The sequence below is a fragment of the Lipotes vexillifer genome, unplaced genomic scaffold, assembly GCF_000442215.2.
Source record: "Lipotes vexillifer unplaced genomic scaffold, Lipotes_vexillifer_v1.1 scaffold908, whole genome shotgun sequence".
In the NCBI taxonomy this organism is placed as follows: domain Eukaryota; kingdom Metazoa; phylum Chordata; class Mammalia; order Artiodactyla; family Lipotidae; genus Lipotes; species Lipotes vexillifer.
The window spans coordinates 206,128-232,522 of record NW_006797501.1 but is presented as its reverse complement, the minus strand read 5'-3'; the positions used below and the strand labels follow the sequence as shown (position 1 = coordinate 232,522).

Genomic DNA, 26,395 nt, shown 5'->3' with positions numbered 1-26,395 from the left:
TTTTCTCAAGCCTTTTCCCTACTCCCTAACTCTTTTAATGTTTTCTGGATCCTAGGTTCTCTTAGGTATTCTATAGTATTAACTGTTCTCACTATAGCTTCTAATAAACCAAGCCCCAAGTCACTAAAGACTAGACATGTGAGTAGTAAAAATAATAAAAGAATAATATATCAACTGAGTGGGCTGAAGAGAAGACTAAAAATGAAGCTAGCAGAAGAGGGAATGACAATTATATATAGAAGAAATAGATTCAAAGATGAATCTTACAATGAAAAATTATTTCAGTTACTATAAGAAAGTGAGCTTTGAAGACTTCACAATGTTGTATGAATGGTAGCTATAAACAATGAAAAAAGCATAGGAAAATGTACATATTTATAGACTATGAAAGAATAATTTTTAATAAATGACATTAGTAGTGATGTGGTTAGTAGAATTACTAATATCAAAGAGCTTTAGAAAACTCCTTATAATTAATATATTTTAGCAAAAGATTTATAACATTCAAAGTACTTCCAAAATCTTGAAATGGTATATTACATGTAACTTCATAAGTATTAAATAACATAATGTTTATAATATATATTTTTCCTATTTATGTATATATAATGGTCACTTGCCATAACACAACATATATACAAATATACATATATATGGATATGTATATATACATCTACATTTATATATGGGTGTTGGCTATCAGTATATCCAAATTGGTTATCAGTATACAACATACCCCTATCCAACTTGGATATCAGTATACATCAGTGAAAGTCTTCTCTATATAAAGCTTATAAAAAGCAGGTGACATGCCTGAAATCAACATGTTTATATTCTACAAAGAGGGCAAAATACACTTCACATAAACTTTATAGAGCATACTATCATCTGGAGCAAATTAATACAGTTGGCACTGCATGCTAATGAGGAAAAAGTTTTGCATAAGATACATTTGCCTTTTAAACCTATGTTTTTATTCAACGGATAAACTTTGGTGGGATTTAAGGGCTTGAGGACATTACTGTACTATATCTAGAACATGTGTCCTCAATTACATTGAAATCAGACTAATGTCAGTCTGGACAGTTTGTAATCCCTTTTAATTATGTTAATGTAATGGAAACATTTGTAGCTCAGGCTATTCAGGTACAGGTGCAAATATGAAGGAGTTTACAGACAAACACAGTGCTTTATAAATTATAAAAAGTTCATTCCAGTTAATTATACTATAATGCCAAGTTTTCATTTTTACCATTACCTAATGGTAAAAGCAAAACAAAATTCTAAAAATAAAAAAAGCACAAAATTTGGAGTCAGATGATCTCGAGTTAAGTCCTACCAATGTCACTTAACTGTTTGGCTTTTGGTAAATTAATCAACCACTATGAGCCTTAGTTTCCCTAATCATAAAAAAAGAGGTAAAAATACCTATCTTACAGTATTGTGAAAAATAAATTACATACCACATGCAAAATATCTAGCACAGTGCCTGGTACATAGTAGGTACTCAATAAATATACATTTCTTTCTATTTTTATTGTGTCCTTAAAGCAATAGATGACTTTGCACAAAATACTGAGTGAATATTATACTATACGTACAATTATCAGCCTTTAATAAACTAAATATTTCTTTATGTTTTCAGCTACTGAGAATATATTTTATATTACTATTTATAACTACTTTCAATAATTAATAAGAGAAAACATATATAAAGCATAAATTATAAAATGGTTCTGTTAAGAGTGATTAATACACCACAAAAATTACATTTATACTACATTATATGACTTTTATCACATCAAGAAAATCTCAAGCATAATATTAACAATAGAAGACATTTAAAAGAGATTAAAGAAATTATTACTAATACAATACAAACTATAACTATAGTGTCTTAAAAATATTTCAAAGAAAAGTAATAAAATAATTATACTTACATGTTTCCAACGTGCAAGTTTTTCTGTTATATTGGTTCCAGGCTGAAATAAGAGATCCTTAAAGAGCTTATCTTCAAATCCTTTGTGTTTGTAAATCCTTTTTTTTTCACTTTCACTAATAGTTTTTTCCTGATGTTTTTTATACAAGAACAAGTGGCTGAATATAAAGGTGGGGGGGAGAACTGTCATTTAGTTTTTTTGCAAAAAAAAAAAAAGAAAGAAAACTACTTATGAGTTCACTTACATCTTACAAAACATAGTGGTAAACTTAACGTAATATTTGTTTTCATATTATTACTATATAAAACTAGGCATTAGGGCTGGCTCATCAACATTCATCAAGGGATGAATGAGTGCTGAGAAATCTCTGGGGACATGAATGCACAAACAATTCTGTAACTACATCTGGCTATGCATTTTATAATATAATGTCAGAGAGAACATGACTAAATTATCTATAGAAATATGTTAACCAATATAAACTCTTTTTATCTTTCTTCTCCAGTGAAGAAATAACTTCTTATTTCCACCTAGGAAAACTACTTTACAGCAGTACTGTCCAAGAGAATATAATGTATGCCATAAAGTAACTTAAAATTTTCGATCAGCCACACTAAGAAAAAAGTAAAAAGAAATAGGTGAAATTAATTTTAATACATTTGACCCTTGAACAACACAAGTGTGAACTGCATGAGTTCATTTATATATGAATTTTTTTCAATAAAAATAGTACTATACTATCTGTTATTGGTTGAACTCACCACACTGCGGAACCCGCAAGTACACAGGGACAAGTGTAAAGGACTAGAGCATCTGAACATTTTGGTATCTGCAGCAGGTCCTGGAACCAATCTCTTGCAGATAGCAAGCAATGACTGTATTACGTTTTATTTAACCTAATGTATTCAAAATATTACTAGATAAATGGCATCAATAAACTAATATCACAATAGTAAAATACTAAATGTTAGCTCTGTAAGATCAAAAACAAGGGAAGGGTAACATCTCTCACCCAATCTATTCAACATTGTACTCAAAGTCCTACTCAGTCCAATAAGGCAATAAGAAGAAAACCATATACCAATATAATCTTTGAATACAGATGCAAAAATTCTAAATACTAATAAAAAGAATCCAGCAATGTAAGCAAAGAATAATAAGACTATGACCAGATATTACAAAGCTCATTACATAAACAATTTAATGAAGAGAAAAATGTAAGAGTATATAGATGGATGAAGAAAGGCATTGGATAAAATTCAGCAGCCAATCTTTATTTTAAATTTTTTGTAACAGAGGATATCAAAGTAAACTACTTCAATATCATGGAGACAGATTACCAAAAGCCAATAATATTCATTATATGTGATAAAAGAGCAAAATCATTTGAACTAAAATGATGAAACAGGTAGGAACTTTACTGTTACCATTATTATTAAATAGCAAAAGAAAAACAATATTGACCAAGGAAAGCAATTTTTCCATTTCTCAGATTTTTTAAGTGGGCTCCACCTGTTCATTCCTTCATTCAAATATTTTCACTGATGATCTACAAATTAGCTAGGGTGAAATATATTGAAAATAAAACTTATAATGGTTCAAATAAGACAGAATTTTACTTTTCTCACATGCAGTCTACACTGGTGGAGCAGCGCTGCTCCATAAAATAATTCAATCTTGCCTCACCATACTCAAAGACACTGTCATTAACCCACATGACTAATGCATTCCAGCCCATGGGAAGGGAAAGGCATGAAAACAAAGGGGGTACAATTACCATTTAAGTATTTGAAGCAGCAGTTGTGGTCATTAATTCTGTTCACTTACAAATCTAACAAAAACATAGATAAACACACTTAGCTGCAAATAAAATTGGTTAACAAAATCTCTAGTAGTTACTCAACTGCTAAAAGAAAAGAAAAGAAAATAATGGATTTTCAAGGAAAAAGTAGTATTTTGAAAATGACCACTATGTGCTCTCTGAAGAGAAGAAAGTCTGTAATACCATGAATGTTATATTCTCTAATAAGTAGAGTTAGATAATATAGAAATAAAACACTAAATATATAATAAGTTAATTGCTTTTCACATAGGCTGGATTGGGATAGTATTGCTAAGAGGAAACAAGTTATAGTGAGAATCTCAGAAAAACATTCTAGTAAAGCAAATGACAAGTACAAAAGGCCAGGTGGAAGTATGCTTAGGGAGGCAAGAACACACTTGGCATGTCTGAAGAACAGGAAGGTCACTGGGATGGACAGTCACTGCAGAGTTTTAAGCAGAAGAGTGGCTTTGAGATCAGAGAAGATCAAGATGGTGAAGTAGGAGGATGTGGAAATGACCTCCCCCCAATGAACACATCAAAAATACATCTACATGTGGAACAATCCTCACTGAAAAGTAAGCAGAGACTGGAAGAAATATTCCTGTACAACCAAAGCTGTGAGAAAGATCCCCACAGAATCAGGTAGGAAGGAAGAAATGTGATCAGGTCAGGACCTGATCTCTGAGGAGACTCAGAGAAAAAGAGATACTACACAGGTGGAGAATCTCCCTGAGGAATAAGCAGTTTGAGCCACATATTGAGCACCCCAGCCCTGGGGTCCGACACTAGGAAGGCAAGCCCACTTGTCTAGTTCCAGGGCCGGTGGGACTAACAGCAGGGCTGAGGGAAGCCTGCTTGTGAGGAGTATGCACAAACTCCCTTGCTCCCGAAACAGTGCAGAGGGGGTGGATTGAGACTGCAGGGTGGCTGGCTGATTTCCTGGAACTGCCCTAGCCTGTGTACCAACCTAAGGAGAGTGGTCACTCATGATGCAGCTCCACACCGGGGAAAGGGCTCTGTGGCTGAGGGACAAAGGACACTCAGACACAAAGCAGCAACTGAGCAAAGCAGGAGCAACCATTACTGGTGCTCACACAGGCAGTGCATTGGAAACAGTCCAGGTCCCTGCCAAGGCCGGACCACCAGAGCTTATGCCCCAACCCACACCAACCCCACATGCTAGGCACTCTTGCCCCATCATTGCTTCCCTCTGGGGTGAGAGTGCCGGTGCTGGGTGTGGGAAGAGCAAATATTTAATGGGAACAGACAGAGCTGGCTTGAACATGACCCCCAGGGCTTCTGCTCCAGCAGCTTGGGACAGGCCCATTCCCCCAACAGGGTGGTGACAGCCACTGAGCAGAGGAAAAGCCCCAGCTCACTCATGGCTCTGGACCTAGCCACTCCTTCTCCAGCCCCACCTCCTACTAAGGTAATAGCTGGAAGCACACCTTGAGGAAAGATGTGACTAGTATTGTCAGATCTAACTCTCCCATCAAGGCCACTGGGCACACACAGACTGTAGAGAAATGCTTCCACACAAGGACATTCTTTCAGGACTGTAATAAGTTAGTGTTTCACCTAATTTCATAGAGACAGAGAAAGTTAAGCAAAATGAGAAGATAAAGGAATTTTGTTTCAATTGAAAAGGCAAGAGAAAACCCCTGAAAAACAACCAATGAAACAGAAAGAAATAATTTACCAGATAAAGAGTTCAAACCATTAGTAATAAGAATGCTAAATGAATTAGAGAAAATTATAGATTAATAAAGTGAAAATTTTAACAAGGAACTAGAAATATAAAAAAAGAACCAACCAGAACTGGAGAATACAGTAACTGAAATGAAAAACAAACTAAAAGAAAAACCAACATTTTCATTATAGGGATCTGAGAAAAAGAGAGAAGAGAGTTGAAAATGTATTTGATGAAATTATGACTGAAAACTTCCCAAACATGAAGAAGGAAATAGATATCCAGGTACAGTAAGTACAGTGGGTCCCAAACAAGATGAACCCAAACAGACCCACACCAGGACATATCATAATTAAAATGACAAAAGTTAAAGAGAGAATTCTAAAGGTAGCAAGACAAAAACAAAGCATCATATACAAGGGAACCCTCAAAAATCAGCTGATAGCCTCATAAGGCTATCAGCTGATTTTTATGCAGAAAAATTACAGGCCAGAAGGGAGTAGCATGATATATTCAAAGTGCTGAAAGGGGAAAACTGCAACCTAGGACACACTACCCAGCATGACTATCATTTAGAAGTGGAAAGATAACTTCTCAGACAAGCAAAAACAAAAAGAGTTCATTAATACTAAACCTACCCTAAAAGAAATGTTAAAGAATCTTTTTCTAAGTGGAAAAGAAAAGGTTATAACAAGAAGAAAGAATCTATAAAGGAAAAATCCCACTAGTTAAGGCAAATACATAGTAAAGGATGAAAATCAACCACTTAAATAAGCTAGTACAAATATTTAAAAACAAAAAATTGTAAAATCAACTATCACTACAATAGTCAGTAAAGGATACACATGAAGATGTAATATATGACATCAAAAACAATATGTGGGGCTTCCCTGGTGGCGCAGTGGTTGAGAGTCCGCCTGCCGATGCAGGGGACGCGGGTTCATGCCCCGGTCTGGGAGGATCCCACATGCCGCGGAGCGGCTGGGCCTGTGAGCCATGGCCACTGAGCCTGTGCATCCGGAGCCTGTGCTCCGCAGAGGGAGAGGCCACAACAGTGAGAGGCCCGCATACCACACACACACAAAAAAAAACCAATATGTGTGGGAGGGGAGTAAAAAGTGTAGATATTTTAGAATGTGTTTGAATTTAAAGGACTACCCATTTTAAACAAATAGATATAGTTACAGGTCAACATATATGAACCCCATGGTAACCATAAATCAAAAACCTACAACAGATACACAAAAACTAGAAAGGAACACAGCATTCAATTAAAGAAAATCATCAATTCACAGGGAAGAAACTGACAGAAGAAAACAACAGAGAAGAACTACAAAAGCAACCAGAAAATAAGTGATAAAATGACAATAAGTACATATCTATCAATAAGTGATAAAATGGCAATAAGTACATACCTATCAATAGTTACTTTAGATGTCAATGGACTAAATGCTCCAATCAAAAGACATAAGATAGCTGACTGAATTAAAAAACAAGTCCTATCTTTAGAAAAAGTAGAACAAATTGAGACCAAAGTTAGCAGAAAAAGTAGAAAAAGAATAATAAAATGATCCCAAAGTTAGAAGAAGGGAGAAAATAATAAAGATTAGAGAGGAAATACATGAAATAGAGAACAGGAAAACAATAGAAAATGTAACCAACCTAAGAGTTTGTTCTTTGAAAATATATACAAAATCACAAAGCTTTAGCTAGACTAAGGGGAAAAAAAAAAAAGAGAGAGAGAAATGACCCAAATTGACAAAATTGTAAATGAAAAATGAGACATTACAATTTATACCACAGAGACATGACACATCATAAGAGACCATTATGAACAACTATATGCAAACAAACTGGACAACTTAGAAGAAATTGAAAAATTATTAGAAACACAACTACTCAAAACAAATTAGGAATAAACAGAAAGTCTGAATAGACCAATTACCAATAAGGAGATCAAATCAGTAATAAAATGTCTCCCAATGAAGAGAAGCCCAGGACCAGATGGCTTCACTGGTGAATTTTACCAAACATTTAAAGAATTAGCACCAATTATTCTTAAACTCTCCCAAAAAATCAAAGAGGAGGAAACACTCCCAGACTCATTTTATGAGGCCAGTGTTACTCTGATACCAAAGCCAGATAAGGACACTAACAGAAAAGAAAACTACAATTCAATCCCTGTTGAATATAGGTGCAAAAAATCTCAATAAAACATTAGCAAACTGAATTTAGCAGCACAGTTAAAGATCCTTCACCATGATCAAGTGGGATTTATACATGGGATGCAAAGAAGGTTCAACATATGCAAACAAATGTGATCCACTGCATAAATAGAATGAAAGAAAAAAATCATATGATCATCTCAAGAGATGCAGAAAAAGCATTTGACAAAATTCAACTTCTGTTCATATAAAAACTCTCAACAAATTAAGTATAGAAGGAATATAACACAATAAAGGCCATATATAATAAGCACTCAGCTATCATCATACTTAATCATGAAAAGCTGAAATATTTTCCTCTAGAATCAGGAGTAAGACAAGGGTGCCCACTCTCACCACTCCTATTCAACATAGAACTGGAAGTCCTCGCCAGAGCAATCAGGCAAGACAACGAGAGAAAAGAAATAAAACATAGGAAAATGTTGGAAAAGAGGTAAAATTATCTCTATTTGCAGATGACATGATTTTATATACAGAAAATCTTAAAGACTCCATTAAAAAAACTATTAGATATAATTGAAAATGTCAGTACAACTGTAGGATACAAAATTAACACTCAAAAATCAGTAATGTTTCTACCACTATCTACTATATGGAAAAGAAATAGAGAAAAAAAATCCCATTTAAAATAGCATCAAAAACAATTAAATATCAGGACTAAACTTAACTAAGGAGGTGAAAGATTTCTACTCTGAAAACAATAAAATATTAATGAAAGAAATTGAAGACACAAATAAATAGAAATGTATCCCATGTTCATAGATTGGGAAAATGAATATTGTTAAAATGTCAATACATCCAGAAGCCATCTACAGATTCAACGAAATCCCTATCAAGATTACAATGGCATTTATCATAGAAGTAGGAAAAAATCCCAATATTTACATGGAGCCACTATATACCCAAATAGTCAAAGCAATCCTGAGAAAGAAGAACAACACTGGAGGCATTACATGCCCTGATTTCAAACTATATTACAAAGTTATAGTAATTAAAACAGTATTGTATTGACATAAAAACAAGCCCATATATCCATGAAACAGAATAAGGAGCACAGAAATAAAACCGTGCATATATGGGTCAATTAATTTATGACAAAGGAGCCAAGAATCAACAATGGTAAAAGGACAGTCTCCTCAATAAACAGCATTGATAAAAACCAAACAGTAACATGCAAAAGAATGAAACTCCTCCACTATCTTACAGCATACACAAAAATTAACTCAAAATGGATTAAAGACTTAAATGTAAGACATGAAATCCTTGGAAGTAGACATAGGAAAACGGTCATTGGCATGGTTCTTGGCAATGATTTTTTGGATATGACACCTGTAGTACAAGCAACAAAATCAAAAGTAAACAAGTGGAATTACATCAAATTAAAAAGCTTCTGCACAGGCCTCCCTGGTGGCGCAGTGGTTGAGAGTCCGCCTGCTGATGCAGGGGATGCGGGTTCGTGCCCCGGTCCGGGAGGATCCCACATGCCGCAGAGCGGCTGGGCCCGTGAGCCATGGCCACTGAGCTTGCGCGTCCGGCAACGGGAGGGGCCACGACAGTGAGAGGCCCACATATCGCAAAAAAAAAAAAAAAAAAAAAAAAAAGCTTCTGCACAGCAAAAGAAATAAGCAACAAGATGAAAAGACAAGCTACAGAGTGTGAAAAAAATATTTGTAAGCCATATATCTGATAAGGGGTTAATATCCAAAATATATAAAGAACTCATAGAACTCGAAAACAAACCAAACATGAATAATCCAATTTAAAAATGGGTAAAAGACCTGAACAGACATTTTTCCAAAGAAGAATTCCACATGGCCAACAGACACAAGAAAAGATGCTTAACATCACTAATCATCAGGGAAATGCAAATCAAAAACACAATGCAGTATCACCTCATACCTGTTAGAATGGCCATCATCAAAAAGACAACAGACAACAAATGCTGCCAAGGATGCAGAAGGGAAGGAAGACTTGTGCACTGTTGCCACTATAAAGAACATTATTAAGAATCCTTAAAAAATTAAAAGCAGAACTATTACATGACTCAGCAATTTCACTTCTGAACATATATCCAAACAACCCCCCACTCCAAAAAAAAGCACCAACTCAAAATTATATCTAAACCACAGACATGCCTTATAAGAAATACTAAAGGAAGTTCTGCAGGTCGAAAGCAAGTGACCACAAACAGTAATATAAATCCACACAAAAAAATAAAGAGTGCTGGTAAAAAATTGTGTAATTATAAAACAATATAAATTCAAATTTCTACTCATTCCTTCTCTTAACTAATTTAAAAAACAATTGTATAATATAATATTTATATAATTGAATTTTGTCTAAAACATGTATAAATGTAATGTATTTGACAATAATAGCACAAGACAGCAGGTGGAAGCAAAGCTGTTTTGGAGTAATAAAATAATACTAGATGGTAATTTAAATCCACAGGAAAAAAATGAAAAGAACTAGAAATATGATAAATAGTATTGTCAAAGTAACAAACTCAATGAATATATACTTCTTCTTTTTTGCCTTAGCTCCTTTAAAGGACATAACACTTTATAAAGTGATAATTATAATAATATACTTTTGGGTTTGTAACAGATATATATGTAATATGTATAACATTAACAGCATAAAAAGTTGGAAGAGGTGATAAACATATACAGAAGTAACATTTTTTTTTTTTTTTTTTTTTTTTTTTTTTTTTTGCGGTACATGGGCCTCTCACTGTTGTGGCCTCTCCCGTTGCAGAACACAGGCTCCGGAGGCACAGCCTCAGCAGCCATGGCTCACGGGCACAGCTGCTCCGCGGCATGTGGGATCTTCCCGGACCAGGGCACGAACCCGTGTCCCCTGAACCGGCAGGCGGACTCTCAACCACTGCGCCACCAGGGAAGCCCTTGCCCTTGCTTTTTATAAACACTGGATTTTGCTATATATATTTCTTTGTAACTTGCTTTTCTCTTAATAATCACTGAAATCTCTGTTAAATAGATTTTAGAACTAATGTTATTTTTTAACAACTGTAGAGTATTTTATACTATCTCTGAATCATAAACTTTCAACAAAGGATACATAAGTTTTTCTAGTTGTTTTTTTTTTTTTTAACTACAAATAACACAGTCTTGATCCTAGCTTGCCCCTCACAGCTCTCTCCTCTCCCATCTCCTTCCCACACACACACACACACACACACACACACACTTTATCTTTCAAGTAGAAATTTCAAGAAGTGTTATTGCTGATGTGAGAGTGCATTAGTCAAACTTCAATAGAGAAACAGAATATACGGCGAGGAGAGAGAGAGATTTTAAGGAACTGGTCTATGCAATAATGGGAGCTGACAACTCTAAAATCTGTAAAGCAGGTCAACAGGCTGGAAATTCAGGGAAGAGCCGATGCTGCAGTCTTGAGTCCAGAATCTGCAGGCTGGAAACTCAGGCAGGGTTTCTACCTTGTAGTCTAGAAACAAAATGCTTCACCTGGAAATTGCAGTCTTTGTTCTTAAGGGCTTCAACTAACAAGATGAAACCCATCCACAACACGAATGGTAATCATCACTCAAAGTCTACTGGTTTAACTGTTAATCACATCTAAAAAATATCTTTACAGCAATATCTAGACCAGTTGGGCATCATAGTCTAGCCAAATTGAGACATAAAATTAACCATCATGGGGAAGGGGGCAGGGACAATGAATAGGCGGAACAGAGATGAGTTTTAGTGCAGAGAAAATACTCTGTATGACACCATAATGATAGATGCATGTTATTATACATTTGTCTAAACACATACAATGTACAACACCAAGTATGAACCATATGGACTTTGAGTGATTATGATCTGTCATTGTTAGGTTCATCCTTAAATCCTCATAAGAAACATTATCACAATTTTTAACCTTTGTCAATCTGTTAGGAAAAAAATGGTATCTCATTGCTTCTTTAATTTGCATATCTTTGACTATTAATGAGATTAATAATCTTTTCATATTTATGTTGGTAACTTATATTTCTTTTATGAGCTGTCTGTTCACATCTTCCACCCATTTTTTAAATCTGAGTTGTTTTTCTTTGTCCTACTATTTGTATGAGCTCTTTATATGTTAACATCTTCTGATTTATCCTGACACATTCTTTTTTGTTTTGTTTTGGTTTTGGTTTTTTTTGGCTGTGTGGGGTCTTAGTTGCAGCACACAGGATCTCTGTTGAGGCATATGGGATCTTTCATTCTGACACATGGGCTCTTCATTGCAGTGCGCGGGCTTCTCTCTAGTTGTGGCATGCAGGCTCTGAGAGCACATGGGCTCAGTAGTTGTGGTGCATGGCCTCTCTAGTTGTGGCACATGGGTTCTAGAATGCATGGGCTCAGTAGTTGCGGCACATGGGCTTAGCTGCTCCACAGCATGTGGGATCTTATTTCCCTGACCAGGGATCAAACCCGCATCCCCTGCATTGGAAGGTGGATTCTTTAACCACTGGACCACCAGGGAAGTCCCTGGTGCATCCTTTTTAATGTAAACACTTCTCTGTTTACAGCTTGCCTCTCTCCCACCATAAGGTTATAAGAATATTCAACTGAATTATCTTCTAAAGTTTTATATTTAATGCTTTAACCCATCTAAAATATATATATTTTAATATGGCATGCAACAGAGAAGCAATTATGGTTTTGTTCAGAAAGATAACCAATTTTGCCATTACCAATTATTAAATAAACCATCCTTTTCCCATCATATTAAAGTATTACTTCCATTCATTGAGATCTCTTTCATATACAGATCTTTTTAGGACCCTTTATTCTGTTCATCTCATTTCTCTATACCTCTGCCAATGACCAAATATTGATTATAATGGCTTGGAAAATTGTTCTTTTTCAGTTGTTTCTTGACTATTCTAAGACATTTATTTCCTCAGAAAATTTAAAAGCATATTTTCAAGTGTCTCTACAAAACCAGGATTCTAATTAAAATCACTGTAGTACTATAGTATTTACTATTGAAAAACACCCATGCATAAGTGGACCTTCACAGTTCACACCCGTGTTGTTCTAGGGTCAACTGTACATATAGAATTTAAAAAAAAAAAAGGTAAAAACGCATTTTCTTCTTAAAGGTGTGTGCGTATGTATATATACATATGATATATATAAAAACACAAAGGAGGGGGAAGAACATGGAGCTCTTTTAAAGAAAGGAAGCTTCCACTTTAAGAAATTTTGGGGGAAAAAAAGAGTAAGTCAAACTCACAGGAGGCAAAATGAAAGGAAATAAAGATTAGAGAGGAAATCAGTGAAATAGAAAATTAGAAAACAAATAGGGAAATCCAATGAAATTAATACATGATTTCTCAAAAACATTTTTTAAAAAGGCAAATCTCTAGCTACACTAAGAAGTCATAAGTTATTAAAATAAAAGAAACTACATTACTGTTGACATTACAGAAATTAGAAGTGCCATAAGAGAACACTAGGAACAGCATTAGGTCCAAAAAGTAGACAATTTAGGTGAAATGGAAAAATTCCCTAAAAGATATAAATTTCCAAACCTAACTTAATAAGGAGTAGAAAAATGAAACAGACTTATAACAACCAAAGAAACAAAACCAAAAAAACCCACTGAATTAGTAATTTAAAATATTACAATAAAGGAAAGCCCAGGCCAAGATGACTTCATTGGTGAATTCTACCAAACATTTAAGGAAAAAATAAAATCCTTCACAAACTCGTCCAGAAAATAAAGGAGGGAACATATCTCAATACTTCGTATGACTCCAGGGAGAGTTTTGCCAGCAGGCCAGATAGTGATGGATTCTTCTTCTTTTTATAAAAGGAATGGAAAATTCTTTGTAATATGGAGGTTTCCACTGTAAAGGCATTTGCTTTAGCAGGATTACCTTAGAAGCAGGAAGAAAGATGAATTTTTAAAATTACAGGATCCTGAGCACCTAACAAGTATTATCTCAGTCTGTCCTCACAAACATTACTGTCCCTGTGTTTTGAGCCTCAGAGGAGATTCAGCTCACTCAAGGACCAAGAGCTGGAGCAAGGGCATACCAGTTCTCCCAATTTCTAGGTCAGGTCACTTCTCACTTCCCAGAGAGATTCTCTAGCACAACAGTAAGTAACTGCAGGACAGCTTTCTGGCACTCTAGTGGGTGGCTTATCAGCAATTTCAAAAATAAAGAATTCCACAGGCATCCAGGAAGAATAGATGTATCTACGTCAATATATATTAGAGATGGCAAAAATTCCTCAGGATTTTTGGTTATGTGGTTGGCATTATTCCTTATTTTGAGCATTAATGAGTTCTATCTACCTTCTCCACTCACTACTCACAGTTTTTGCTTTTACTTTGGTTATTCTAGTCAGATTCTAAGAGGCATGTTGGGAAGCCTGTTCTTCGTCATTATTTTTCTTCATTGTGAATAAAAAAATTATCTTATCCTACTTCATTATGTCTCCTCTCTTCAGCAGAAGTTAAGGCTGAAGGGGGAAACATTTTAGTTCATTTTCATACTGAAACTCAAAACCATAAACATTTAGAACAGGAAAATTTTAGAGTCTTGTTTTCCAGTTTTCACCCTGGATCCTTATTTACCTTAGTGTCAAGTACTAAATTAAGTTCATTGTTTTCCAGGTATTGTTAAAAAAAGTCTTAAGTATTTTTAAAATGCTGTAAATTTATGACTGTTTCTTTCATTTATGATTTCTTTTGTTTTCAACTGTCAGATCTTATGGGCCAGGAAGGTTTTTATAATTATCAGCATAAAAATGATATATATTTAATAGGCCATAAATCTAGCATAATTATAGGAGAAAAGTGATCAAAAATTTAAAAACATCCTGTATTTAAATTTTGTATTCATTCAAATTTGATTTGTAACACTTTATTTTTTATTAAATAACAAAACCCAACAAGACACAATAGTTTGCATACTATTTGCTACTGCAGACTTCATATAATCAGCAACTTTGAATAAACTCTAAAGATATATACGTAAAATCTTAACAAGTATGGAATTGCAATTGCTATTAAAAAGGTAGATAATAACTTCAACCTGCTAAGCAAGGAAGCGAGGGAAGAAAAAGGAAAGTGGAGGAGGGAATGAGTAAGGTTTGGCTACTATTCATGTAATCCCTTAAACCAAAATCTTTAGTGACACCCACTGTGTACTAAATTTTTGTGTTAATTATAAAAATTATTTCTAACTAATTTTACATTTTAGAGCAGTATTAGGTTCACAGCAAAACTGAGAGGAAGGTATAGAGAATTTCTATATACCCTTTGCTCCCACACATGCATAGCCTCTCTCGTTGTTAACATCCCTCACCAGAACAGTATGTTACAATTGAAGAACATACATTGACACATCACTATCATCCAAAGACCATAGTTTACATTGAGGTTCACTCTCGGTGGTATACATTCTGTGGAGTTGGACAAATGTATAATGACAAGTAATCATCATTATGTGAGATACTGAGTATTTCACTGCCCTAAAAATCCTCTGTGTTCTGCCTATTCAGCTCTCCCACCCGTCAACCCTGAACCACTGATCTCTGTACTATCTTCATAGTTTTGCCTTTTCCAAAATAACAGATAGTTTGAACCACAAAGTATGGAGCCTTTTCAATTCTTTCACTTAGTAATATACATCAAGTTTCCTCCATGTCTTTTCATGGTTTCACAGCTCATTTTTTATCACTAAAATTATTCTATTGTCTGGATCCAACATGTTATTTATTCATCAAGTCACTTACTAAAGAATGTTTTGGTTGCTTCCAAATTTTTGCTATTATGAATAAAACTGCTATAAACAACCATGTACAGGTTTTTGTGTAGGCATAAATTTACAACTGCTTTGGGTAAATACCAAGAAGCATATGGTAAGGATCATATGGCAAGAGTATGTTAATTTTTAATTTCATTGATTTCTGCTCTAATTATTTTGTTTCTGTGTACTTTAATTTGCTCTTTTTTCTAGTTTCCTAAAGTGGAAACTTACATGACTGTTTTAGACATATGTTCTTTTCTAATATATGCATTTAGTCCTATAAAAGTCCCTCTAAGCCCTACTTTCTCCACATCCCACAAATTTTGATAAGTCCTGATTTAACTTTCATTTAGCTAAAAATGTTTTAAAATTTCTCTTGAGATTTCTTCTTTAAACTATGTGGTATTTGGAAGTGTTAGAAGTTTTTTAGTCTTCAAGTAATTTGGAATTTTCCAGCTAAATTTGTTGATGTCTTGTTTCATTCCACTGGGTCTGAGAACATAACACTGCATGCTTCCTATTCTTTTAAAGTTGTGTTTTATGGCCCAGAATGTGGTCTATTTGGGTGAATGTTCCATGTAAGCTTGAGATGAATGTGGATTCTGCTCCTGTTTTTGAATGAAGTAATCTATAAATGTCCTTTTTATCCAGTTGACTGATGATGTTGTTGAGGTGAACTATGTTTTTCCTGATTTTCTGCCTGTTGGATCTATTTCTGATAGCCAGTGTTGATTTCTCCCACTATAATAATGGATTCATTTGTTTCTCACTTGTAACTGGTCTGTTCATATTTTCTATTTCTTCCCGGTTCTGTCCTGGGACATTGTACCTTTCTAATAATTTGTCCATTTATTCTAGGTTGTCCATTTTATTGGCATATAGTTGCCTGAAGTAGTCTCTTATGATCCATTGTGTTTCTGTGGTATTGGTTTTAATTTCTCCTTTTTCATTTCTGACTTTATTGATTTGAGCCCTCTCTTATTTTTTTCTTGATGAGTCTGGCTAAAAGTTGATCAATTTTGTTTATCTTTTCAAAGAACCAGCTCTTAGTTTCATTGATTTTTTAAATTGTTTTAATCTCTATTTTATGTATTTCTGCTCTGATCTTTATGCTTTCTTTCTTTCTACTAACTTAAGGTTCTATTGTTCTTTTTCCAGTTCATTTAAGTGTAAGGTCAGGTTGTTATATGAGATTTTTCTGTTTTCTGAGGTAAGTTTGTATTGCTATAAACTTCCCTCTTACAACTACTTTTGCTGCATCCCATACACTTTGGACAGTTGTGTTTTCATTTTCCTTTCTCTCCATGTATTTTTAAATTTCTGCTTTGATTTCTTCAGTGATTCACTGATTGCTTAGAAGCATATTGTTTAGCCTCCATGGGTTTGTGTTTTTTGCTAGTCTCACAGCACTGGTTGGAAAAGATGCTTGATATCATTTTAATTTTCTTAAATTTACCAAGGCTTGCTTTGTGGTTAGCATGTGACCTATCCTGCAGAATGTTCCATGTGCACTTGAAAAGAATGTGTATTCTGCTGTTTTTGGACTGAATAAAAAGAATCCCAATTGGAAAAGAAGAAGTAAAACTGTCACTTTTTGCAGATGACATGATACTACATACAAAAAAAAACCCTAAAAATGCCGCCAAAAAACTACTAGAGCTCATCAGTGAATTTGGTAAAGTTGCAGGATACAAAATTAATATATAGGAATCAGTTGCATTTCTATACACTAACAACAAACTATCAAAAGGAGAAAGGAAACAATCTCACTTACAGTCATACCAAAAAGAATAAAATACCTAGGAATAAACCTACCAAAATAGGTAAAAGACCTGTACTCAGAAATCTATAAGACACTGATGAAAAAAATTAAAGATGGCACAAACAGATGGAAAGGTATAACATATTCATGGACTGGAAGAAGTAATATTGTTAAAATGACCATACTACCCAAGGCAATCTACAGATTCAATGCAATCCTTATCAAAATACCAATGGCTTTTTTCACAGAACTGGAACAAAAAATTAAAAATTTGTGTGGAAACACAAAAGACCCTGAATACCAAAACAATCTTGAGAAAGAAGAGTGGATCTGGAGGACTCATGCTCCCTGACTTCAGACTATACTGCAAAACTACAGTAATCAAAACAGAATGGTACTAGTCCAAAAACAGACATATAGATCAATGGAATAGGATAGAAATCTCAGAAATAAACCCACATACCTATGGTCAATTAATCTATGACAAAGGAGGCAAGAATATGCAATGGAGAAAAGACCATCTCTTCAATAAATGGTGCTGGGAAAACTGGATAGCTACATGTAAAAGAATGAAATTAGAACATTCTCTAACATCCTATATAAAAATAAACTCAAAATGGATTAAAGACTTTAATATGAGACTGGAAACCATAAAACTCCTAGAAGAAAATATAGGCAGAACACTCTTTAACATAAATCATAGCAATATCTTTTTGGATCTGTCTCCCAAGGCAAAGGAAACAAAAGCATAAATAAACAAATGAGACCTAATTAAACTTAAAACCTTTTGCACAGCAAAGGAAACCATCAACAAAACAAAACAAAATGAAAACCTACTGAATGGGAGAAAACTTTTGCAAATGATATGATCAATGAGGGGTTAACGTCCAAAATATATAAACAGCTCATACAACTTAACATCAAAAATCAAACAACCCAATTAAAAATGGACAGAAGACCTGAATTGACATTTTTCCATAGAAGACATATATATGGCCAACAGGCACATGAAACGATGTTCAACATTGTTAGTCACCAGAGAAGTGCAAATAAAAACCACAATGATATCACCTTACACTTTCAGAATGGCTATCATCAAAAAGACCACAGATAACAAATATTGGCAAGGATGTGGAGAAAAATTAACACTTGTACACTGGTGGTGGGAATTTATATTGGTGCATCCACTGTGGAAAACAGTACAGAGGTTTCTCAAAAAACTAAAAATAGAACTACCATATGATCCAGTAATTCCACTCCTGGTTATATAGCCAAACAAAAACACTAATTCAGAAAGATACATGCACCCCAATGTTCATAGTAGTATTATTTACAATAGCTAAGAGATGGAAGCAAACTAAGTTTCCATCAAAAGATGAATGGATGAGGAAGAACAGATGACTGGTATGTTTGTGTGTGTGTGTGTGTGTGTGTGTGTGTGTGTATAATGGAATGTGACTCAACTATAAAAAAGAATAAAATTTTGCCACTTGTAGCAACATAGATGGACTTGGAGGGTATCATGCTTAGTGAAATAAGTCAGAGAAAAACAAATACTGTATGATATCACTTATATGTGAAATCTAAAAAAATAAAAGAAACTAATGAATATAACAAAAATGAAACAGACTCACAGATTTGGAGAACATACTAGTGGTTATCAGCCAGGAGAGGAAAGTGGGGAGGGGCAAGATAGGGGTAGGGGATTAAGAGGTACAAAATACTATATATAGAATAAATAACAGGGATACATGTTACAACAGTGGGAATATACCCAATATTTTCTAATAGCTATAAATGGAGTATAACGTTTAAAAATTGTGAATCACTATGTTTTACACCTGAAACCTATATAATATTGCAATTCAACTATACCACAATTTTTTTTAAAAAGTTATTTTACTTTCACTTGTTCCTTTTCAAATGTTCTTCCTTTCTTTATGTAGCTATGTTTCTGACCTAAACCATTTCTTTCTCTCTAGAAAACTTCTCATTTCTTGCAATTCAAGTCTACTTGTAACAAATTCTCTGTTTCTGTCTGAGAAAGTTTTTATTTTCCTTCACTTCTTGACGATAATTTTGCAGTGACCAGAATTCTAGGTTGATTTTTTTTTCTCTCATTACTTTGAATATTTCACTCCACTCTCTTCTTGATTGCATGGTTTCCTAGGAAAAATCAAATTTTATTTTTATCTTTGCACTTCTATAGTAAGATGTATTTATCCTCTGGGTTTTTTATGGATTTTTAAATTTATTTTGATTTTTCTTAGTTTGAATATGATATACCTAAGTGTAGGATTTTTAGCATTTATCTTGCGTGTTGTCCTCTGATGTTCTTGGATCTGTGGTGTGGTGTTTGATAATAATTGGGGGAAATTCTCCATTGTTCTTGTTTCAAATATTACGTCTGTTCCTTTCTTTCTTTCTTCTCCTTCTGGGATTCTTACTAGGTGTATGTTATACCTTTTGTAGTTGTCCCACAGTTCTCGTATAATCTGTTGTGGTTTTTTTCCAGTCTTAATTTGCTTTTCAGTTTTAGAGTTTTCTATTGAGACCAGAAGTTCTTTCCTCAGCCATTTATAGTCTTAAACAAACAATACTAAATATTTTGGAAAATTTGGGCCACATTTTCTTGCTTCGTGAAAAATTTTCCTAGTCCACTATGGTTTTCATTATCAAAGGTAACCAATATATAAACTCAAATGGAGTTTTATCATTTAATCCTGGAGAAAGTAAACTAAGAATAATTACTTTTTCCTCTAAAGCATTCTCATTCTACTCTATTAAAAAATACTGCTTCTCAAGTTCTTAGCTATCCTACTAAATGAAATAAGGAAATTCATATTCCTCAGAAATTATTAAAGCTTCAATTTAGGCATGATCTCTTACTGAAAGTATTCTCTGACTTTCTACAAGTAAAGTTAGTCTATGCCCAGTCCACCCCAAGGAAATACTTCATTGCAATGAGACTGACTTTGTTTAACAGACTGTCCTCTGAAATAGATAGTCAAAGCCTATAGGTCACAGATACAAAGCTGGCTGTTAGAGTAGCTTAAATTTAAGTGCCATGTTCCCCATGTGATTTATTTTGAATTATATATTTTTAAAGCATACTTGCTTCTCAAATGGCCACACACATTTGCTTAAGAGAGTCAGAACTGTACTAATCTGAATCCACAAGAGGAAGCAGACAAAGGGGATCCTTCTATGATAGCTTGAATCATCAGGGCATGCACCAAGGTCATGCTGCTCTTATTACACCTCTTGAATTCTGCTGATTGATGTGCTGTTCCTTCCCCAAATGCAGAAAGACCCACTTGATGTTTGAATGAGTCTATCCACCTCCCTATGCCATTAGTCAGCTACTGAGTTTAATATGGACAAGGAGATGGCAATAAAGCTTGTTTGTGTATCTATGTATAAGTCCATTCATTTTGAAAGAAAAAAACATGCAAAATATTCTGATTCTTACATCACTTCTGAAAATGGAAAACTAGTTTCTAAAAAGACTAATAAAAAGTCTGTTTTTTTATTCTGAGTTTCAATGGAATAAAAACATCTTGTAAAGTATTAGTACAATTAAAATTATTCTGCATAAACTTGAAATAAAAAGAGAAAATGATTCAGTCTAATTCTGACAACTTAAGTAGAGCCATTATTCAACTTAGTAAGTTGAACATAAGACCTGACACAACCTATTTTATTGATATTAAATTATTAAAATTGTTTACTGAATCATAAAATGTTCTTGATATTTTACTAATATTTTAACAATGATGATTTTTGGTTTGCAAATAGTAGAAGAAAGCACATCTGTGTACCAAGATAGCATTAAGCTAAGCTAATTTTAAAGCTGAAAATTTTAGATAACATTGGCTTGAATATGACCTTGAATTTACAAATTACGATTAATGATACCCACCATATGCAAAGTTAGATATTATTTTAAATTGTCTACATCTGGCAAATTCACCTTACTAAATATGTTTCATAGGAATTTTCACTTAAATTTATCATTTAAAATAGAATTTTCTTTAAAAAGAAATTGTGCTACTACTATCTTCAATATACCTAGTTTTAAGGTAGAAATTAACTTAATTATACATAAATAGTCATTGTTGAATAAAATCAGTATTCAGAATTACATAATTTACTGTAACAAAATGATAGACTATTATAACTTTTCATCTTATAATTCCAATATGGGGTCTCAAAATGTACTCTTGAAGTAGTGAAGGTAACTACCATCTGAATAATAGACATAGTACTTAAAAGTAGCATATAATGCTTTTATATTATGAAATCATGTTAAGTACCTTATAAATCCTTATACTTAAAGTAAATTTTTATGTGAATAATTTGAAAAGATATAATAATTTCCTGATTCCTATACATTGCAATATTACTATGTTGAATATTATTTGATAAATTTATCCCTTTAAAAACTAGTGAAGTATTAATAATGTACATAAAAGGAATGTGTTAATAGATGTTAATATTCAAAGTTTGGGTTTCAGAATTAATTACGACCCATTTACTCCCTACCCTGTTTGTGGGCCTTCCAAGTTAGTAAATCTTGTTTGTTCTCATTTCCCCCAACAAGGTGCCCTTAAGTTTGGTGGACCTATTGGCTACCCAATCCAGACCTATGGTCTAATTCCCTAGATTATAACCAGCATCTCTTTCTTTCACAGGAAGTGCTATTTGCAACATATTGGCATGATTCCAGAATATTCATATATCAAATACTTACTGAGTAATTAACAACATAGATTTCTAAATTATCAGATCAGAATCTACCTAGAACAAATTTCTGTAGTCCTGTTTAACATGACACATTTCTATGCTTTATATAGATTTTATAGTTCAGGAAAACTAAACTGATATTTTTGTGCCAACTTAAAAATTAGGAAAAAATGTTTTGGCTTTCTTGAACACAGGTTCAAGCACACCTCAAATTCAACTCAGAGACCAGTAACATGTAACAAAAATCAGCAACAAAATTATCCATCATATCATAAACTTAATTAAATTAGAAGTTTTCTCCTTATCTTCATCATAGCCTTCTATAACAGGGGTCAGAAACTTTCTGTAAAGAACCAGAAAGCAAATATTTTAACCGTTGCAGTATACATTTGGTTTGTCCCATATTCTTCATTTTTTTCCACAACTCTTTAAAAAACTAAAAAGCATTCTTCTTGGCTTATAAGCCATATTGGATTTTGCCTACAGGCTGTATTACACCAACCCCTGATCTATATCACATTCTGAAACATAAATATATGTCCATACATACACACATTTTCCTCCCATTTTGCCTTAGAGACTTCTTGGGGAGAATGGAAAACAAGTGCATATATACATATTTTAATATAGATACATAAGTACATAAACAAACTTACTGTAAATTAACTTTAATATACATATTTATTTATTTATTTATAACTGTGTTGGGTCTTCGTTGTTGCACAGGTGCTTTCTCTAGTTGTGGTGAGTTACTCTTAATTGCGGTGCACAGGCTTTTCATTGTGGTGGCTTCTCTTGTGGAACACAGGCTCTAGGCACATGGGCTTCAGTAGTGTGGCTTGTGGGCTCTAGAGCGCAGGCTCAGTAGTTGTGGTGCATGGGCTTAATTGCTCCACAGCATGTGGAATCTTCCCAGACCAGGGATCGAACCCGGGTCCCCTGCATTTTCAGGTGGATTCTTAACCACTGAGCCACCAGGGAAGTCACTGTAAATTAAATTTAAACTATAGAAATGTTCTAGAGATCCCATATTAGTCTTGCCTATTATGATAGTATAGCTATACAGGTAAAATGAATTTAGTGTACATTTAGTAGAGGTGCACAGCACCTGAAGAGCTTCCTATATTGATATACTGTTATCTTCAGTGTATGGATGGCTTAATATAAAAGATAATAAAAGATGTTCCCTTTTTCATTTTCCTAAGAGCCAAGACATAGTCATATTATATAGCTTCAGACAATTTAATGCTTTCTTCCTGGATTTTCACTTTCTAGGGAATTATGCAAAAGCACAAGGACAATGAAAGTGTTGACAGCAGCTGCCACAGAATAACAGTGTGACGAGTAGCTAGTAATTACAGATAAATGGAAGCACTCTGAGTAAATTGTTTCTCTGGTGGAGTCTTGGTTCTGTCTTCTCATTGCTGCTCATTTTTCAAGCCCAGTTGTGTGGCTTCCTGAACATTGTGTGAGCTTCCTGGATAAACCTCCAACAAATTATATCATTGCCTAAGTGATTTAGAGTTACTTCTGTTATTTGCAAGAACTCTAGGTGCTACATAATCTAATATTCCAAATTTTTATGCAGGAAGGATAAAAACGTAATTGCTTCAATAATTTCATGAAAGAAGTAACAACTCATGAGCTACTCAGCATGATACAACCAGAAAGCCACCATAAACATATTACAACCTCTCTGAGAGTGATGCTACCTGTATAAATTTGAAAAGAGTTTTGTGAGATATTCTACTACTAAAATATAATGGACTAGTTTTCATCTTTTAAAATTTATAGTAAATATCTAAATGTGTACTTTATTTTCTTTTTATCTACTTTTTAAATGAATCCTCAATTGTTTCTATTATAATATCTATCAAGTAATTATATCTATGTCACATAACTACTGTGAGGATTGAGTGAGCTAACAAATATAAAAGTAGACTTAAAACCTTAAACATAGAAAAAGTATATTTCAGTAAAAATCTATTAATAATAAAGTCATTATAAGTTATTTTTGTAAAGTAATATATAGCTAATGTACAATTATATAACATGTTTCATTATATACAATTATATATGTGAAAATAAGAATTCCATTAGATTATAATCTCCATGAGAACAGTGATTTTTTAGTGTTTTGTTCACTGTTGTATCTTCAGGATCTAGAAAGTGCCTAGCCTATAGTAGGCACTCAATAAGGTTAACAGCTGATCTCTCAGCAGAAACTCTGCAAGCCAGAAGGGAGTGGCAGGACATACTGAAAGTGATGAAGGAGCAAAACCTGCAACCAAGATTACTCTACCCAGCAAGGATCTCATTCAGATTTGATGGAGAAATTAAAACCTTTACAGACAAGCAAAAGCTGAGAGAGTTCAGCACCACCAAACCAGCTTTACAACAAATGCTAAAGAAACTTCTCTAGGCAAGAAACACAAGAGAAGGAAAAGACCTACAATAACGAACCCAAAACAATTAAGAAAATGGTCATAGGAACATACATATCGATAATTACCTTAAATGTAAATGGACTAAATGCTCCCACCAAAAGACACAGATTGGCTGAATGGATAAAAAAACAAGATGCATATATATGCTGTCTACAAGAGACCCACTTCAGACCTAGAGACACATACAGACTGAAAGTAAGGGGATGGAAAAAGATATTCCATGCAAATGGAAACCAAAAGAAAGCTGGAGTAGCAATTCTCATATCAGAAAACATAGACTGTAAAATAAAGACTATTAGAAGAGACAAAGAAGGACACTACATAATGATCAAGGGATCAATCCAAGAAGAAGATATAACAATTGTAAATATTTATGCACCCAACATAGGAGCACCTCAATACACAAGGCAAATACTAACAGCCATAAAAGGGGAAATCGACAGTAACACTTTCATAGTAGGGGACTTTAACACCCCACTTTCACCAATGGACAGATCATCCAAAATGAAAATAAATAAGGAAACACAAGCTTTAAATGATACATTAAACAAGATGGACAATTGATATTTATAGGACACTCCATCCAAAAACAACAGAATAGACATTTTTCTCAAGTGCTCATGGAACATTCTCCAGGATAGATCATATATTGGGTCACAAATCAAGCCTTGGTAAATTTAAGAGAATTGAAATTGTATCAAGTATCTTTTCTGACCACAACACCATGAGACTATATATCTTTTACAGGAAAAGATCTGTAAAAAATATAAACACATGGAGGCTAAACAATACACTACTTAATAACGAAGTGATCACTGAAGAAATCAAAGAGGAAATATAGTAGGCACTCAATAAATATTTTTAGAATGAGCCAAAAAATAAAAATTAATAATTGTATGTCCTACCTGATATCATGCCATAAGACAAATAAGGTACACTAGTATAATTCTATAATTTGTAAATGAAAATTTCATTGAAATATTATTTTCTAAGATCCTAGCAAGTGGTAGCAGAATAATAAAAATGCTTCATTTAGCACTGATCTCTAAGAGTTAGCATCCTGTATCTATAACTTACTAGTTTTATAACCTCACACAAGTTATTTATAGGAATGTTTACAGGATTAAATGAAATAGATTACATAAAATGTCTGGCACAAAATGCCAAACCAGAACTTGAACACATGTCTGCTAACTGTAATCCATTGCCAACTTTGGATAATACCAAAAAAATTCACTGTAGTTAAGGATACCTGGTTATGCAAAAACAATTTTACATTATTTTCTAATAAGTGAAAAAAAGGGTAGGAGGTAGTCTTTATAAGAATCACCTATGACCAATAAAAATTAAAAACCAAATTTGATCTGGCATTTAATCTCTAAAGCTTTCTATGTTTCTCAGTGTATAAATAAGGAGACAATTTTTTTTTAATTCTCTATATAAGAATTTTTCTCCTTTGATATACTCATTTTCTTTTATCAACCATCAAAGATTCTATAATTACTGATGATTTTAAACCCAGATAATTTGATATTTGATAATAACATAAACTGCTACATAACCATCATAAGTAAAAATAATGTCATCAAAATGCTAGTCATTTCAAGAAAGCTTTCCAATATCCAACATGATATTCAGAAAATGAAGTAGAAGTATGAGAACTCCTAAAGATTTAATAAAAAATATATGCATAATTGATACAAAAATAAAATATATGTGATACAGCTTTAACAAAATAAACACTTTACTTTCAAGTGAATTAAAGTAACAAAAATGCCTTTCTCAAGAAAAACTGGGGCAAAATTGGGCAACAGCAATTAACTTCATTTGATTTTTAGTGTTTCAGTAATTTCAACTTTGAAAATATGTGACAATGGCTATAATCACTAGTCAAGCTCTTTTATAAGTGGCAACAATTTATTCCATCTTACAATCTTTAAAAATTAAATAAAATCATCTATAAGAGCTACACTTGACATA

At 33.6% G+C, this 26,395-nt stretch overlaps 1 protein-coding gene across 1 annotated transcript in view; it reads right to left on the bottom strand.

The window, feature by feature from the left end:
• LRRIQ3 (leucine rich repeats and IQ motif containing 3) overlaps positions 1-26,395 on the bottom strand; it is a 219,604-nt gene that overhangs the window by 106,362 nt on the left and 86,847 nt on the right. The window contains exon 6 of the mRNA XM_007469660.1: positions 1,941-2,097. Coding sequence (XP_007469722.1) covers positions 1,941-2,097 — 157 coding nt within the window. The remainder of the gene's footprint in view (positions 1-1,940; positions 2,098-26,395) is intronic.